Genomic DNA, 17,774 nt, shown 5'->3' on the forward strand with positions numbered 1-17,774 from the left:
CCCTGTAATGGCACGTCTTCCCGCACTTAGTTTATACTGGCCTGAGGTTTGCTGCAGCTAACAGTGGGATTAGCCCCTGTTAGCATAGCTTTGACCAGATTTACGGTGTTGCGCTGGCCCAGGGCGCCCCTCACAGCGCCGCATACTATGGTACCGCTGCGCTCCGGCCCTTATGCCGCCATTCCCGCCAGTGAACCGATTACCACAAGGCACCGGCGTCATACTCCCCACTCCATCTTCTTGCTCTGTTACGGGGTGGCAGCAGTGCTGCGGGAGTGAGCGGTCGCCTCGGAGGCTTGCGATCACCCCCCCTCAGGAGCTCAGTGTCCTGTCAGCGGAGATAGGGGCCATTAACCTCAAGGGTTGGATGCTGGGGTCCACTTCATGACCATGGGGTTTATACCAAAGCTCCAGTACAGGCGGGAGAGTGCGGATGACCCTGCAGCACCGATTGACCGAACTTGAGGTCTTCATCGGCCAAGGTGTCAAACTTGTAGAACTTGGCAAATGTGTTTGACCCTGACCAAGTAGCTGCTCGGCAATGTTGTAATGCCGAGACCACCCCCCCGGGCAGCCACCTAGGATGAGCTTACCTTCCTAGTAGAATGGGCCTTCACAGACTTAGGTAACGGCAATCCAGCCGTAGAATGTGCATGCTGAATCATCCCTCTGATCCAGCGCGCAATAGTCTGCTTGGAAGCAGGACACCCAATCTTGTTGGGAGCATACAGGACAAACAGAGCCTCTGTTTTCCGTATCCTAGCTGTTCTAGCGACATAAATCTTCAAAGCTCTAACCACATCTAGAGACTGACACAGTGAAGGTGTCAGTAGCCACTGGCACCACAATAGGTTGGTTTATGTGGAATGATGAAACCACCTTTGGAAGAAAATGTTGGCGAGTTCTCAACTCTGCCCTATCTTCATGAAAAACCAGGTAAGGGCTCTTGTGAGACAAGGCCCCCAATTCAGACATCGGCCTTGCGGATGCCAATGCCAAAAGCATCACCACTTTCCAAGTGAGAAACTTCAACTCTCTTGTAGAGGCTCAAACCAATCCGATTGAAGGAACTGCAACATCACATTAAGGTCCCATGGTGCCACTGGAGGCACAAATGGAGGCTGGATGTGCAGAACCCCTTTCACGAAGGTCTGAACCTCTGGAAGAGTGGGCAATTATTTTTGGAAAAAAATTTACACGGCTGAAATCTGGACCTTGATTGACCCCAATCGAAGGCCCGCCTCCACACCAGCCTGCAGAAAATGGAGAAAACGTCCCAACTGAAACTCTTCCGTAGGAGCCTTCTTGGATTCACACCAAGACACATTTTCTCCAAATACGGTGGTAATGTTTCGACATTACTCCTTTCCTGGCCTGATTAAGTGTGGGAATGACTTCCTTTGGAATACCCTTTCGGGCTAGGATCCGGCACTCAACAGCCATGCCGTCAAACGTAGCCGCGGTAAGTCTTGATACACGCACGGCCCCTGCTGCAGCAGGCCCTCGCGAAGAGGAAGAGGCCGAGGATCTTTTATGAGCAACTCCTGAAGATCTGGGTACCAAGCACCCCTTGGCCAGTCTGGGGCAATGAAGATTGCTCGAACCCTTGTTCTTATGAACCCGAGAACTTTTGGGATCAGCGGAAGTGGAGGGAAGACATACACTGACCAGAATACCCACTGTGTCACTAGCACATCCAACGCTATTGCTTGAGGGTCTCACGACCTGGAACAATATTTCTGAAGCTTCTTGTTGCGACGAGATGCCATTATGTCTACTTGAACTCCACAAAGACTTGTCACCTCTGCGAAGACTTCTTGGTGGAGGCCCCACTCTCCTGGATGGAGATCGTGTCTGCTGAGGAAGTCTGCTTCCCAGTTGTCTACTCCCGGAATGAAAATTGCCGACAGCCTTTACATGTCTTTCTGCCCAGAGGAGGATCTTCGTCACCTCTGCCATTGCCGCTCTGCTTTTTGTTCCGCCTTGACGGCTTATGTACGCGACTGCTGTTACATTGTCCGACTGGATCTGCACGGGATGATCTTGAAGATGTACAGCTTGTTGAAGGCAGTTGTAAATGGCTCTCAATTCCAGCACATTTATGTGAAGGCAGGCTTCCTGACTTGACCATTTTCCTTGGAAGCTTTCCCCGAGTGACAGTGCCCCAGCCTCGGAGACTTGCATCCGTGGTTACCAGGACCCAGTCCTGAATCCCAAACCTGCGTTCCTCTAGTAGGTGCGAGCTGTGTAGCCACCACAGGAGCGAGATCCTGGCTTTTGACAACAGGACTATCTTTCGGTGCATGTGTAGCTGGGATCCCGACCACTTGTCCAACAGGTCCCACCATTTTTCCCAACAACCGAATGCACCAATGGATTGACACAGTTGTTGGCTTCAATATCTGTTGTACCATTTTCTGGATTTCCAGAGCCTTTTCCACCAGAAGACAAACTCTCTGGACTTCTGTGTCCAGGATCATCCCGAGAAAATTTATGATCCAACCGTGTTGTTGGAGTATAGACAGGGAGAGAGTGATGTTCTGTAACAACTGCTCCCTGGATCTCGCCTTTATCAGGAGATCGTCTAGATAAGGAATTATATTGACTCTTTGACGTAGGAGAACCATCTCCGCCACCACCTTGGTGAATACCCTCGGCGCTGTGGAGAGACCGAAAGGCAAAGTCTGGAATTGGTAATGGCAATCCTGAACCGCGAATCTCAGATAAGCCTGGTGAGGAGGATAAATGGGAACATGCAGGTAAGCATCCTTTATGTCTACTGACACCATGTAATCCCCCTCCTCCAGACTGGAAATCACTGCCCTCAGTGATTCCATTTTGAACTTGAATAGTTTCAAGTAGAGATTCAGATTTTTTTAGGTTTAGGATCGGTCTGATCGAGCCGTCCGGCTTCGAATACAAAAAGGCTTGAATAAAACCCCTCCCCTTGTTGTGACAAAGGTACCAGGACTATGACCTGATCCTGACAATTTTCGGATTGCCGCTGTTACTGCTTCTCTTTCTGGAAGAGAAGCTGGCAAGGTCGATTTGAAAAATCGGCATGGGGGAACGTCTTGAAACTCCAGCTTGTATCCCTGGGACACTATTTGTAACACTCAGGGATCCATGCCAGACAGAATCCAGGCTTGGCTGAACAGTTTGAGACGTGCCTCCACCCGAGCGACCTCCCGCAAGGGAGCCCCAGCGTCATGCTGAAGATTTGGCAGAAGTAGGGGTAGACTTCTGCTCCTGGGAACCTGAAGCCGCTGTGGACTTCTTTCCCCTTCCTGCAAAGAAGGGGGAACCTCTCGCTTTTTTGTATTTATTGGGTCGAAAGGACTGCATGCGAGTGTGATATGTCTTGCAGGCGCAGAGGGCAAAAATGTCGACTTGCCTTCGGTAGCCACCGAGACTAACGCATCCAGTCCATCGCCAAATAAGGCCTAACCTTTATATGGGAGAGCCTCCATATTTCTTTTGGAATCTGCATCCGCGTTCCACTGGCGAATCCACAACACCCTTCGAGCAGATACTGCCATGGTAGCGGCTTGTGAACTCAAGAGTCCAATATCTTTCATTGCTTCTAGCATGTATGCGGCAGCGTCTTTGATATTCCCTAACTTGAGTATCTGATCTTTATCAATCGTGTCAATTTCTGACACGCTGTCTGGCCATTTTTTGACTCACCCATGCGCAAGCAATTGTGGGCCTGAGCAGAGTACCATTGGCAACATAAATGGACTTTAATGTCGTTTCCATTTTCCAGTCAGCCGGCTCCTTTAGTGAAGCCGTGCCAGGTGCAGGGAGAATTACTTTGTCAACCTGGACAGTGCACTGTCTAACACAGGGGGTGACTCCCATTTTTTTCTGTCCTCTACTGGGAAAGGATAAGCCATTTGAATTCTCTTGGGAATACGAAATTTATTTTCGGGATTCACACACATACCTTCAAAAGAGTATTAAGCTCGTGTGAAGGAGGGAAAGGGACCTTAGATTTCTTTTCTTTATAAAAAAATAAGCCTTCTCCTGAGGTACAGAACTTCCTTTATAGCTACAATCCTATATTGTATATTTTTTGCCAATTTATGATCTATTTCCCTGGAGTCACCATCGTCGACACAGGAATCAGTGTCCGTGTCGGTATCAGTATTCACAATATTCGCAAATGGTCTCTTATGTGACCCAGAGGGGTCGCCTGCGGATGGAAGAACAGAACCCTGAAAAATCACATCTTCCACAGATTTTCTCCAGCATTCAGCATGAGATTTAGACTTATCTAATCTCCTATTGATATGATGCATACTATCACGTATTTCTTTCACCCATGCAGGCTCTTGGTGTGCCGGCAGCGCCACCACATTGCAAGTCTGTGTCCCTAAAATGGCTTCCTCCGGGGAAGAGCTCCCTGCCTCTGACATGTCTTACACACGTGCACAACACAGACACTGGGACTTATAGGGGACAGACCCACAGTAAAATCTGTCAGAGGGACACAGTTTAGGAGCAGCCAGTTCACAACCCCAGCGCCAGTATCTAATGCCTGTGAACACAGAATGCCCACTGACATGCAGCGCTTTTAACACGGTAAAACACACCTGTAAAGCACCAAAATCGCTTGTGCCCCACCCCCCTGTTTTGCACCCAGATACTTGTAGTCAGAAGTGAAGGAGGACCAGCAATGTGTCTGCAGCCTGAGGAGAAATGGCGCTGAGCAGTGTGCTGGCTGCCTGAGGAAGAAGCTCCGCCCCCGCAATGGCACATTTTTACCTCAGAGACATTGCATAATATTTATACTGGCGGGGGTAGGGCTGTGCCTGGGCATCTTATGCCCCCTATTTGCCAGTGTATATAGGTATTTTTGCTGCCCCCCCCCCCCCTCTCTGCAGTGCCTGTGTGTGGGAAGCAATGACGTGCTGCGCTCCCGCCAGCCGGGTGGTACCTCAGCAGTCACTTTACTTGATAGAAGATCTGTCGTCTTCTACTCACCTGTCTTCTGGCTCTGTGAGGGGGGTGACGGCGTGCTGTGGGAGTGAGCATCTAGGCACTGCTAGCGTTCAGTACCCTTCAGGAGCTAATGGTGTCCTGTCAGCCAGAAGCAGAGCCATGAAACTCTTCAGGAAGTTTGTTCCTACTTCTGCCCCCTCAGTCCTACGAAGCAGGGAGACTGTTGCCAGCAGTTCTCCCTGAAAATAAAAACCTAACAAGTCTTTCAGAGAAACTCTTTAGAGCTCCCCTGAAGTGCATCCAGTCTGCCTGGGCACATTTCTAAAACTGAGGTCTGGAGGAGGGGCATAGAGGGAGGAGCCAGTTCACACCCATTGAAAGGTCTTAAGAGTGCCCATGGCTCCTGCAGAACAGTCTATACCCCATGGTGATGAAGTGAACCCCAGCATCCTCTAGGACGTATGAGAAATATGGTTTGGTCATTTAAACCCAATGTTCATCCTAATGGACAATTTGCTAGCGTAGCGTGTATATCAAAACATTGCAATTTGTTCTAATTTGATATTTTGATGCTCTAGCAACTCCTATTACTGTCTGCATAACTATTTTGGTGAAATTTGATACATTTGATAAAGTACATTTTACTTGTAAAGTGGAATACTCCCCTCATGGCAATCTTTCTGGACAGCCATCTTTCAAACTTACAGGGCCAGTACTGCCATCTGCTAGGAAATTCTCAGTATTTTCGTACATTTAAATGGACATGGATTTAAATGGCAATACAGTACAGTCTACGCTAGTGGTTCTCAAACTGTCGTGGCACCCTGTGGTGCCTCGAGGTACTTGCAGGGGTGCCCTGGGTTAGTGGTCTAGGAACATGTGGACAAGCAGAAGTGAATGCTGTCCCTCATCACACAACTGACCACAAGGCTGACATATAAACACAATTTACTTAATGCAATATTTTTGTTAATTTCTCAGTAAGAAACTTTTGGCCTAGGGGTGCCGCCGTGAAAAAAAAAAATCTGACTCTAGGGAGCAGTGATTCAAAAAACGTTTGGGAACCAAAACCACTGGTCTACGAAATACATTTTTTTTTTATAATGTCCATTTAAAATGAACAAGTGGTCATGAAGGCTTAAAATCCAATCACAGGACTCCAGAATGTGAGCTCTGGTAAGGTGACTGAAGCAATCTGAAACACCTTGATTAAAAGATTTATGTAGGGAATTATCACACATCTGGACCTAAGAGGAGCAAATGATAATTTTCATGAACAGAAGGAGCTAAAAGGTGTCCTCTTCTAGTGTTGCCACAACACGCGAGTCAACAGATATTTGCGAGCGCGTGTGTATCCTCACACCCATGATCTATTCACAAACACAACAAAGCTGGAAGAGGGCACATCTGCATCATGCCAAGAGGGAGAGTATGAAAACTTGAAATGGGAGGACTAGACAAACCTAAATACTAGACCTAAAAATATCAGGTGTTTTTACCCTGCTCACTACCCAGGTCAGGGCTGAGAACCAGGAATTTGCAGGGTTTATAGAGCAGTCAATTTCCCAGGTTGCACTGGAAGTGGGGTATAAGTGTCCAACATCAACATGAACAATGTTGAACTTAATCCATTGCACAGAGGTAACTGATAAAGAATCCTATCTTAAACCTGTCCAGCTAAACAGATGTTTAGGGTTCCGAGATTCAAAATGGGCTGAAAGGATCAATAGAAAAATTGAATAGAAAACAACCCACTATATTCTAAAGTAACTTACTTTCACACCTTTGGTTAGCACCGCGTAAATTACTTGTGGCAGGAACTGGCCCTTGAACAATGAACTTATTTCACAGAATTTCTCATTTCAAATTAAAATGCCTGCACAGACATATTGAGCGGCCAATCAGTCACACAATTTCTACAATACAAACCTATCCCATACAGGATACTGAAGAACCATTTAACTCCTCAAGCATTGATATTTCCTTTAATATCATTTTTCACCACAATCCCATATTTCCCACCATACAATCTATTTTAAATACAGTGGTAGGCTAATTTGCATTGCAAAGCATTACCCTATATTTGTTCCTATTCATTTTATCAAATTCCACACACAGAAATGTTAGCTACACAAAAACCATTCACACTGTACCAACATACAGCTTTCCTTTAATCCAAAAGAATCCCAAACTGAACCCCTCAACAACTTTCCTCACCTGCTTCCATTATTTGGTACAGGACTTCAGTCTGCACAGCGAATTCTCACAAGACTTTCCCACGGCCTTCAAAGTTTTACATGTTCTCTCAAAATCCCATGGCTTTTGAAATACCCCTATACATAGTAACTCAAAGCTTTGACACTCAATGCAACATGAAAATGAAAATGATAAAGAGTTCCTGCTGTTAGGCTACATAATACAATCAGAGCAACCTGGCCAGGTCAATATACAACGTTTGCACTTACTCTCAGGTATTTGGGCAGCATGAATGGCATAGATAGCATTATCGCCTCAGCTGTAATTCGTTTCGATTCCTGCTCATGGACCATCTGTGTGGAGTTTGCATATACTCTGCATGATTTTCCTCTAAGAGCTGCGGTTTCCATCCAAACTCCAAAACACTGATCAGGTAATTGGCTTCTGACATTACCGTATTACTGATATGACATGAAATGTTACAATAAGCACTTACCCTTTTGGATGACCAGTGAACTTGTCACACAGAATGGTTACTCTGTTCACTGAGCCACAGCCATGGAAATGTGCCTCAAGTTCTTCTGCTGTAGCCCCATAATCAACCTGAACAGTATAAAGGGAAAAGTTTACTTACTAGGGACGCATCTATGCCATATGTGTAGCGCCATAATTACACTAATATTCCCACCAGTCCATAAAACTACAAGCACTTACATTTCCCACATATATTGATCGAGCATCAGCTTCCATCTTCTCTTCTATTGACATGATAACAGGACCAGCTGTAGGACAAGAAGGTTCCAAATTAGTGTGGCCTATAGCAGCCACCTGCAGGACAGCAATAACTAATACACCATGAAGAATGCAGTAGAGATTGATTTATTCTGTAATGTAACTCAATTACAATGAAATTATTCCTACAAACTACAATTTGGTTTTATCTTGCACATGTAAAAATAAGACTTTACTCACCGGTAATTCTATTTCTCGTAGTCCGTAGTGGATGCTGGGAACTCTGTAAGGACCATGGGAATAGACAGGCTCCGCAGGAGACTGGGCACTCTAAAGAAAAGATTAGGTACTATCTGGTGTGCACTGGCTCCTCCCTCTATGCCCCTCCTCCAGTCCTCAGTTAGGGAAACTGTGCCCGGGAGAGCTGACATTACAAGGAAAGGATTTTTGGAATCCAGGGTAAGACTCATACCAGCCACACCAATCACACCGTACAACTTGTGACAACCTTACCCAGTTAACAGTATGAACAACTGAGCCTCACTCAACGGATGGCTCATAACAATAACCCTTATTTAAGCAATAACTATATACACGTATTGCAGAAAGTCCGCACTTGGGACCGGCGCCCAGCATCCACTACGGACTACGAGAAATAGAATTACCGGTGAGTAAATTCTTATTTTCTCTGACGTCCTAGTGGATGCTGGGAACTCCGTTAGGACCATGGGGATTATACCAAAGCTCCCAAACGGGCGGGAGAGTGCGTATGACTCTGCAGCACCGAATGAGCAAACACAAGGTCCTCCTCAGCCAGGGTATCAAACTTGTAGAACTTTGCAAAGGTGTTTGAACCCGACCAAGTAGCCGCTCGGCAAAGCTGTAAAGCCGAGACCCCTCGGGCAGCCGCCCAAGAAGAGCCCACCTTCCTTGTGGAATGGGCTTTTACTGATTTTGGATGCGGCAATCCAGCCGCAGAATGAGCCAGCTGAATCGTGCTACAGATCCAGCGAGCAATAGTTTGCTTTGAAGCAGGAGCACCCAGCTTGTTGGGTGCATGCAGGATAAACAGCGAGTCAGTCTTCCTGACTCCAGCCATTCTGGAAACATATTTTCAAAGCCCTGACTACGTCCAGCAACTTGGAGTCCTCCAAGTCCCGAGTAGCCGCAGGCACCACAATAGGTTGGTTCAAATGAAACGATACCACCTTTGGGAGAAATTGGGGACGAGTACTCAATTCTGCCCTGTCCATATGGAAGATCAGATATGGGCTTTTACATGACAAAGCCGCCAATTCTGACACACGCCTAGCCGATGCTAAGGCCAACAGCATGACCCCTTTCCACGTGAGATACTTTAGTTCCACTGTCCTAAGTGGCTCAAACCAGTGGGATTTCAGGAAATCCAACACAACGTTAAGATCCCAGGGTGCCACTGGTGGCACAAAAGGGGGCTGAATATGCAGCACTCCCTTAACAAACGTCTGAACCTCAGGCAGTGAAGCCAGTTCTTTTTGAAAGAAAATGGATAGGGCCGAAATCTGGACCTTTATGGACCCCAATTCTAGGCCCATAGTCACCCCGGACTGTAGGAAGTGCAGGAATCGACCCAGCTGGAATTCCTCTGTAGGGGCCGTCCTGGCCTCACACCAAGCAACATATTTTCGCCATATACGGTGATAATGCTTTGCTGTCACGTCCTTCCTAGCCTTTATCAGCGTAGGAATAACTTCATCCGGAATTCCTTTTTCCGCTAGGATCCGGCGTTCAACCACCATGCCGTCAAACGCAGCCACGGTAAGTCTTGGAACAGACAGGGCCCTTGTTGCAGCAGGTCCTGTCTGAGAGGCAGAGGCCATGGGTCCTCTGTGCGCATTTCTTGCAGTTCCGGGTACCAAGTCCTTCTTGGCCAATCCGGAAGAATGAGTATTGTTCTTATTCCTCTCTTACTATGCTCAGTACCTTGGGTATGAGAGGAAGAGGAGGAAACATACAGACTGGTACACCCACGGTGTCACTAGGGCGTCCACAGCTATCGCCTGAGGGTCCCTTGACCTGGCGCAATATCTTTTTAGCTTTTTGTTGAGGCGGGACGCCATCATGTCCACCTGTGGCAGTTCCCATCGCTTTGCAATCTGTGTGAAGACTTCTTGATGAAGTCCCCACTCTCCCGGGTGGAGGTCGTGTCTGCTGAGGAAGTCTGCTTCCCAGTTGTCCACTCCCGGAATGAACACTGCTGACAGTGCTTGCATGTGATTCTCCGTCCACCGAAGAATCTTTGTGGCTTCCGCCATTGCCATCCTGCTTCTTGTGCCGCCCTGGCGGATTACATGGGCGACCGCCGTGATGTTGTCTGACTGAATCAGCACTGGCCGGTTTCGAAGCAGGGGCTCTGCTTGACTCAGGGCGTTGTAAATGGCCCTTAGTTCCAGTATATTTATGTGTAGAGAAGTCTCCAGACTTGACCACAGCCCTCGGAATTTTCTTCCCTGTGTGACTGCCCCCCAGCCTCGGAGGCTTGCATCCGTGGTTACCAGGACCCAGTCCTGTATGCAGAATCTGAGGCCCTCTTGAAGATGAGCACTCTGTAGCCACCACAGTAGAGATAACCCTGTCTCCAAGGACCAGGGTATCAGCCGATGCATCTGAAGATGCGATCCCGACCACTTGTCCAAGAGGTCCCACTGAAAGGTTCTTGCATGGAACCTGCCGAATGGAATTTTGCTTCGTAAGAAGCTACCATTTTTCCCAGGACTCGTGTGCAGTGATGCACCGATACCGGTTTTGGTTTCAGGAGGTCTCTGACTAGAGATGACAGCTCCTTGGCTTTCTCCTGCGGGAGAAACACTTTTTTCTGTTCTGTGTCCAGAACCATCCCCAGGAACAGTAGGCGTGTGGTAGGAACCAGCTGTGACTTTGGAATGTATAGAATCCATCCGTGCTGTTGTAGCACTTCCAGAGACAGTGCTACTTCGACCAACTGCTCCTTGGACCTCGCCTTTATAAGGAGATTGTCCAAGTACGGGATAATTAAAACTCCCTTTTTTTGAAGGAGTATCATCATTTCTGCCATTACCTTGGTAAAGACCCTCGGTGCCGTGGACAGTCCAAACAGTAGTGTTTGGAATTGGTAATGGCAATCCTGTACCACAAATCTGAGGTACTCCTGGTGAGGATGGTAAATGGGGACATGTAGGTAAGCATCCTTGATGTCCAGGGATACCATGTAATCCCCCTCCTCCAGGCTTGCAATAACCGCCCTGAGCGATTCCATCTTGAACTTAAATTTTTTTATGTATGTGTTCAAGGATTTTAAATATAAAAAAGGGTCACACCGAACCATGCGGTTTCGGTACCCCAAACCGTGTGGAATAGTAACCCCGTCCTTGTTGAAGTAGGGGCACCTTAGGTATTACCTGATGGGAATACAGCTTATTAATTGCCTCTAGCACAGCCTCCCTGCCTGAGGGAGTTGTCGGCAAGGCATATTTGAGGAAACGGCGGGGGGAAGACATCTCGAATTCCAGCTTGTACCCTTGAAATACTACTTGAATGAAAGGGATCCACCTGTGAGCGAGCCCACTGATCGCTGAAATTTTTGAGGCGGCCCCCCACCGTACCTGGCTACGCCTGTGGAGCCCCCGCGTCATGCGGTGGACTCAGAGGAAGCGGGGGAAGAATTTTGATTCTGGGAACTGGCTGACTGGTGCAGCTTTTTCCCTCTTCCCTCGTCTCTGTGCAGAAAGGAAGCGCCTTTGACCCGCTTGCTTTTCTGAAGCCGAAAGGACTGTACCTGATAATACAGTGCTTTCTTAGGCTGTGAGGAAACCTGAGGTAAAAAAATTTCTTCCCAGCTGTTGCTGTGGATACGAGGTCCCAGAGACCATCCCCAAACAATTCCTCACCCATATAAGGCTCTATGTGCCTTTTAAAGTCAGCATCACCTGTCCAGTGTCGGGTCTCTAATACCCTCCTGACAGAATGGACATTGCATTAATGTTGGATGCCAGCCGGCAAAATATCCCTCTGTGCATCCCTCATATATAAGACGATGTCTTATGTTCGCAAATAGTATCCCTATTTGACAGGGTTACAGACCACGCTGCAGCAGCACTATCTGCAGGTCTCAGTCTAGTACCTGAGTGTGTAAATACAGACTTCAGGATAGCCTCCTGCTTTTTATCAGCAGGTACCTTCAAAGTGGCCGTATCCTAAGATGGCAGTGCCACCTTTTTTGACAAACGTGTGCGCGCCTTATCCACCCTAGGGGATATCTCCCAGCGTAACTTATCCTCTGGCGGGAAAGGGTACTCCATCAGTAACTTTTTAGAAATTACCAGTTTCTTATCGGGGGAACCCACGCTTTTTCACACTTTATTCACTCATTTGATGGGGGAACAAAACACTGCCTGCTTTTTCTCCCCAAACATAAAACCCTTTTATAGTGGTACTTGGGTTAATGTCAGAAATGTGTAACATTTTTTATTGCCGGGATCATGTAACGGATGTTCCTAGTGGATTGTGTATATGTCTCAACCTCGTCGACACTGGAGTCAGACTCCGTGTCGACATCTGTGTCTGCCATCTGAGGGAGCGGGCGTTTTTGAGCCCCTGATGGCCTTTGAGACGCCTGGGCAGGCGCGGGCTGAGAAGCCGGCTGTCCCATAGCGGTTATGTCATCCAGCCTTTTATGTAAGGAGTTGACACTGTCGGTTTATACCTGCCACCTATCCATCCACTCTGGTGTCGGCCCCACAGGGGGCGACATCACATTTATCGGCATCGGCTCTGCCATCACATAAGCCTCCTCATCAAACGTGTCGACACAGCCGTACCGACACCGCACACAGGGAATGCTCTGACTTAGGACAGGACCCCACACAGCCCTTTGGGGAGACAGAGAGAGAGTATGCCAGCACACACCAGAGCGCTATATAATTTAGGGATTAACACTATATTGAGTGAATTTTTCCCAATAGCTGCTTGTATATACAATATTGCACCTAAATTGTGTGCCCCCCCTCTTTTTAACCCTTTGAGCCTGCAAACTACAGGGGAGAGCCTGGGGAGCTGTCTTCCAGCTGCACTGTGAAGAGAAAATGGCGCCAGTGTGCGGAGGGAGAAAAGTCCGCAAAAAAGGGGCGGAGCTTTCTCCCGCTTTTTTATGGATTCTGGCAGGGGTATTTATCACATATATAGCCTCAGGGGCTATATATTGTGATATATTTGCCAGCCAAGGTGTTTTTATTGCTGCTCAGGGCGCCCCCCCCCAGCGCCCTGCACCCTCAGTGACCGGTGTGTGAAGTGTGCATGAGGAGCAATGGCGCACAGCTGCAGTGCTGTGCGCTACCTTGGTTAAGACTGATGTCTTCTGCCGACGATTTTCCGGACCTCTTCTTGCTTCTGGCTCTGTAAGGGGGACGGCGGCGCGGCTCCGGGAACGAACACCAAGGCCAGTTCCATGCGGTCGATCCCTCTGGAGCTAATGGTGTCCAGTAGCCTAAGAAGCCCAAGCTAGCTGCAAGCAGGTAGGTTCGCTTCTTCTCCCCTTAGTCCCTCGATGCAGTGAGCCTGTTGCCAGCAGGTCTCACTGTAAAATAAAAAACCTAAAATAAACTCTTTCTAGGAGCTCAGGAGAGCCCCTAGTGTGCATCCAGCTCGGCCGGGCACAGAAATCTAACTGAGGCTTGGAGGAGGGTCATAGTGGGAGGAGCCAGTGCACACCAGGTAGTCTAAAAGCTTTTTTAGTTGTGCCCAGTCTCCTGCGGAGCCTCTATTCCCCATGGTCCTTTCGGAGTTCCCAGCATCCACTAGGACGTTAGAGAAATCATCAGCGATCCATCTCTGTGCTTCACAGTAGGAATGGTGTACCTTTCATCATAGGCCTTGTTGACTCCTCTCCAAATGTAACGTTTATGGTTGTGGCCAAAAAGTTCAATTTTGGTCTCATCACTCCAAATTACTTTGTTCCAGAAGTTTTGAGGCTTGTCTCTGTGCTGTTTGGAGTATTGTAAGTTGGATGCTTTGTGGCATTTGCGTAGTAATGGCTTTCTTCTGGCGACACGACCATGCAGCCCATTTTTCTTCAAATGCCTCCTTATTGTGCATCTTGAAACAACCACACCACTTTTTTTCCCCAGAGAGTCCTGTATTTCAGCTGAAGTTATTTGTGGATTTTTCTTTGCATCCCGAACAATATTCCTGGCAGCTGTGGCTGAAATTTTTGTTGGTCTACCTGACCGTGATTTGGTTTCCACAGAATCCCTCATATTCCACTTAGAGTTTGAACACTGCTGATTGGCATTCTCAATTGCTTGGATATCTTTTTACATCCCTTTCCTGTTTTATACCGTACAATTACTTTTTCCCGCAGATCCTTTAACAATTCTTTTGCTTTCCCCATGACTCAGAATCCAGACACGTCAGTGAAGCACTGTATGAAAGATGCAAGGGTCTTTCAGGAGTCCAGAAACTCACTGACCTTTTATACACACACTGATCACAGGTGAGGATGGTTACCTTTAGTAGCCATTCAAACCAGTTTGTGTCAACTTGTGTGCATGTTATCAGGCCAAAATCTCCAGGGTATGTAAACTTTTGATCAGGGTCATTTGGGTAGTTTCTGTTGTCATTATGATTTAAAAAGAGTAAACAGTTGTTAGACAATAAATGGCTTCACCCAACCACTAACCATGAGTGAAAGAAAAGTTTGCGAGTTATTCATATTCACTGACAAATGGCCAGAAAATCAAATTCTGCTAGGGTATGTAAACTTATGAGCACAACTGTATATGAAAGAAGGAACAAGATAACAAAAGGTGGTGAGATTTACACACCACAACCCGAAACGGCTGGTAACAGCTGAACAGGTAACTACAGAACAAGAACCTGCAGAAAAGTCAACGCACTGAGGCCGGCGCCCAATATCCCTTATGGACTACGAGAAAAGCATTTACCAGTAGGTATTAAAATATTCTCTAGCATCCATAAGGAATATTGGTGGGAACTAGTACGATGGGGACATCCCAAAGCATCCAGAACGGGCAGGAACGTGCGGAGACTGCAGCAGTACCGCCTGCCCAAACTGGGTATCCTCTTTGGCCAGGGTATCATATTTGTAGAATTCACAAAAGTGTACTTCCCCAACCAGGTAGCAGCTCAGCAAAGTTGCAAGGCCAAGACTCCACAGGCAGCCGCCCAGGAAGAGCCCACTGATCTTTTAGAATGGGCCTTTAGAGACTTAGGAACTGGTAAGGCTGCAGACACAGGCCTGTTGGATAGTAAGCCTAATCCACGGTGCAATAAACTGCTATGAAGCAGGACAACCCTTTTTCTGTGCATCATAGCACACGAAGAATCCATCTTTCTGACCCGAGCTGTGTGCCTGACAGATTTTCAAATCACGAACATCCAAAGTCTCCGGAGGAGCAGAAGCGTCAGAACGGAACCACAATAGGTTGATTCAGGTGGAACGCGGAGACCACCTTCGGCAGGAACTGCTGTCTAGTCCAGAGCTCCGCTCTGTCCTCATAGAAGACCAAGTAAGGACATTTACACGATAAGGCCCCCAATTCAGAGACATTGAGCAGAAGCCAGGGCCAGTAACATCACAGTCTTCCACGTGAAGTACTTGTCTTCTACCGTCATCAGAGGTAGAAACCAGGAGAACTGTAGAAATTTCACCACCACATCCAAACCCCAGGGTGCCGTAGGTGGCACAAAAGGTGGTTGTATCTGAAATAACCCTTGCAAGAAGGTCTGAACTTCTGGCAATGCTGCCAATTTTTTCTGGAAGAAAATGGAGAGGGCTGAAATCTGGACCTTAATAGAACCCAGACGTAAGCCCTTATCCACACCAGGCTGCAGGAAACGTCCCAAGAGAAATCAGCAGGTGGATACATGCGTTCTTCACGCCAAGAGACATAGCCTCCAGATAGGATGGTTTTGATGTCTCAGGTTTTCCAGCCTGAACCATGGTTGCAACAACCTTCTTGGAAAGGCCTTTGAGAGTTAAGATGTTTCGCTCAACCTCAATGCAGTCAAACGAAGAAGCCACAAGTCCAGGTTGACAAACGGTCCTTGTTGAAGATCTTTGTGGTCGAGGCCAGGGCCCCTGGACGGAGATGTCCAGAAGATCCACGTACCATGCCCTCCAAGGCCAATCCGGGGCAAGTAGAATTGCCTGGACACCTTGATTCCTGATTCGCTTTAACACTCGTGGAAGCAATGTGATCGGAGGAAACAGGTAAACCAGCTGGTATGGCCAAGGCGACGACAGCGCAACCACTGCCCTCTCCTGAGGGTCCCCTGTCCACGAGCAATACCAGGGAAGGTTCTTGTTGAGACTAGAAGCCATCATGCCTATTTGTGGGCAACCCCACCGGCCGATGATATGCTGGAACACCAGATGGTGGAGCCCCCACTCCCCCAGGTGGAGATCGTGACAACTCAGGAAGTCCGCCTCCCAGTTGTCAATACCCGGAATGAAGATTGCTGACAAGGCTCTTGCATTTCTTTCCGCCCAGAGAAGTATCTGACACCTCTCGCATGCAAGCTCTGCTTCTTGTCCCTCCTTGCCGATTAATGTACGCCACTGCCGTGGCGTTGTCCAACTGCACCTGGATTGCGAGATCCTTGAGAGGCTTAAAGGAGAGCATTATAGATCGCCTGAAGTTCCAGAATGTTGATTGGAAGGAGGCTTTTGTAGACTGACCACCTGCCCTGGAACTGCACCCCTTGGGCGACAGCTCCGCATCCGTCGTGAGGAGGGCCCAATCTTGAACTCTGAAACTCCTGCCCACCAGGAGACTGGAGGACTGTAGCCACCACAGGAGTGAAATACTGGCTTGAGGTGACAGCCGAATCATCCGGTGCATCTGCAGATGTGGTCTGGACCACTTGCTCGGAAGAACCAACTGAACCGTTCTGGCATGGAACCTCCCATATTGGATCGCCTCGTAGGCGACCATCTTTCCCAACAATCTTATGCAAAGACGGATGGACACTTGAGAAGGTCGGAACACCATGCGGACCATTTCCTGTAGTGTTTTCGCTTTTTCCACTGGTAGAAACACCTTCTGGACCACAGTATCCAGCAACATCCCCAGGAACAAGAACCTCTGAGTGGGCTGCAGGTGGGAAGTCTGTAAATTGAGGATCCACCTGTCGTCTCAAAGAAGATGAATGGTGTGGACGACATGGAGCAACAAAAGTTTTCTGGATCTTGCCTTTATCAGAAGATCGTCCAGGTAAGGGACCACATTGACCCCCTGGATCCAGGCTCTAACATCTCCGCCATCACCTTTGTGAATACCCTCGGGGCTGTAGACAGAAGGGTAGCGCCTGGAACTGGAAGTGATCATCCTGCAGGGCAAATCGTTGGCAAGCCTGATGAGGCGGCCAATGGGAATATGGATGTAGGCATCCTTGATATTCAAGGAGACCATAAATTACCGGTCTTCCAGTCCTGCATTCACTGCTCGCAGGGATTCCATGTTGAAGTTGGAACACCCTCAAATACGGATTCAAAGGCTTCAGATTCAAAAATAAGATTTTACTTACCGATAAATCTATTTCTCGGAGTCCGTAGTGGATGCTGGGGTTCCTGAAAGGACCATGAGGAATAGCGGCTCCGCAGGAGACAGGGCACAAAAAGTAAAGCTTTTCCAGATCAGGTGGTGTGCACTGGCTCCTCCCCCTATGACCCTCCTCCAGACTCCAGTTAGGTACTGTGCCCGGACGAGCATACACAATAAGGGAGGATTTTGAATCCCGGGTAAGACTCATACCAGCCACACCAATCACACCGTACAACTTGTGATCCAAACCCAGTTAACAGTATGATAACAGCGGAGCCTCTGAAAGATGGCTTCCTTCAACAATAACCCGAATTAGTTAACAAT

General features: G+C 48.0%; 1 protein-coding gene across 1 annotated transcript in view; it reads right to left on the reverse strand.

Annotated features, from left to right (window-relative positions):
- Positions 1 to 17,774, reverse strand: part of PABPN1 (poly(A) binding protein nuclear 1) — a 65,481-nt gene that overhangs the window by 14,810 nt on the left and 32,897 nt on the right. Inside the window, exons 3-4 of the mRNA XM_063913612.1 lie at positions 7,855 to 7,922; positions 7,637 to 7,743 (exon numbers count right to left, since the gene is read on the reverse strand). Of these exons, the coding sequence (XP_063769682.1) occupies positions 7,637 to 7,743; positions 7,855 to 7,922 (175 nt within the window). The remainder of the gene's footprint in view (positions 1 to 7,636; positions 7,744 to 7,854; positions 7,923 to 17,774) is intronic.

Source organism: Pseudophryne corroboree, chromosome 1 (genome assembly GCF_028390025.1).
Source record: "Pseudophryne corroboree isolate aPseCor3 chromosome 1, aPseCor3.hap2, whole genome shotgun sequence".
Taxonomy (NCBI): domain Eukaryota; kingdom Metazoa; phylum Chordata; class Amphibia; order Anura; family Myobatrachidae; genus Pseudophryne; species Pseudophryne corroboree.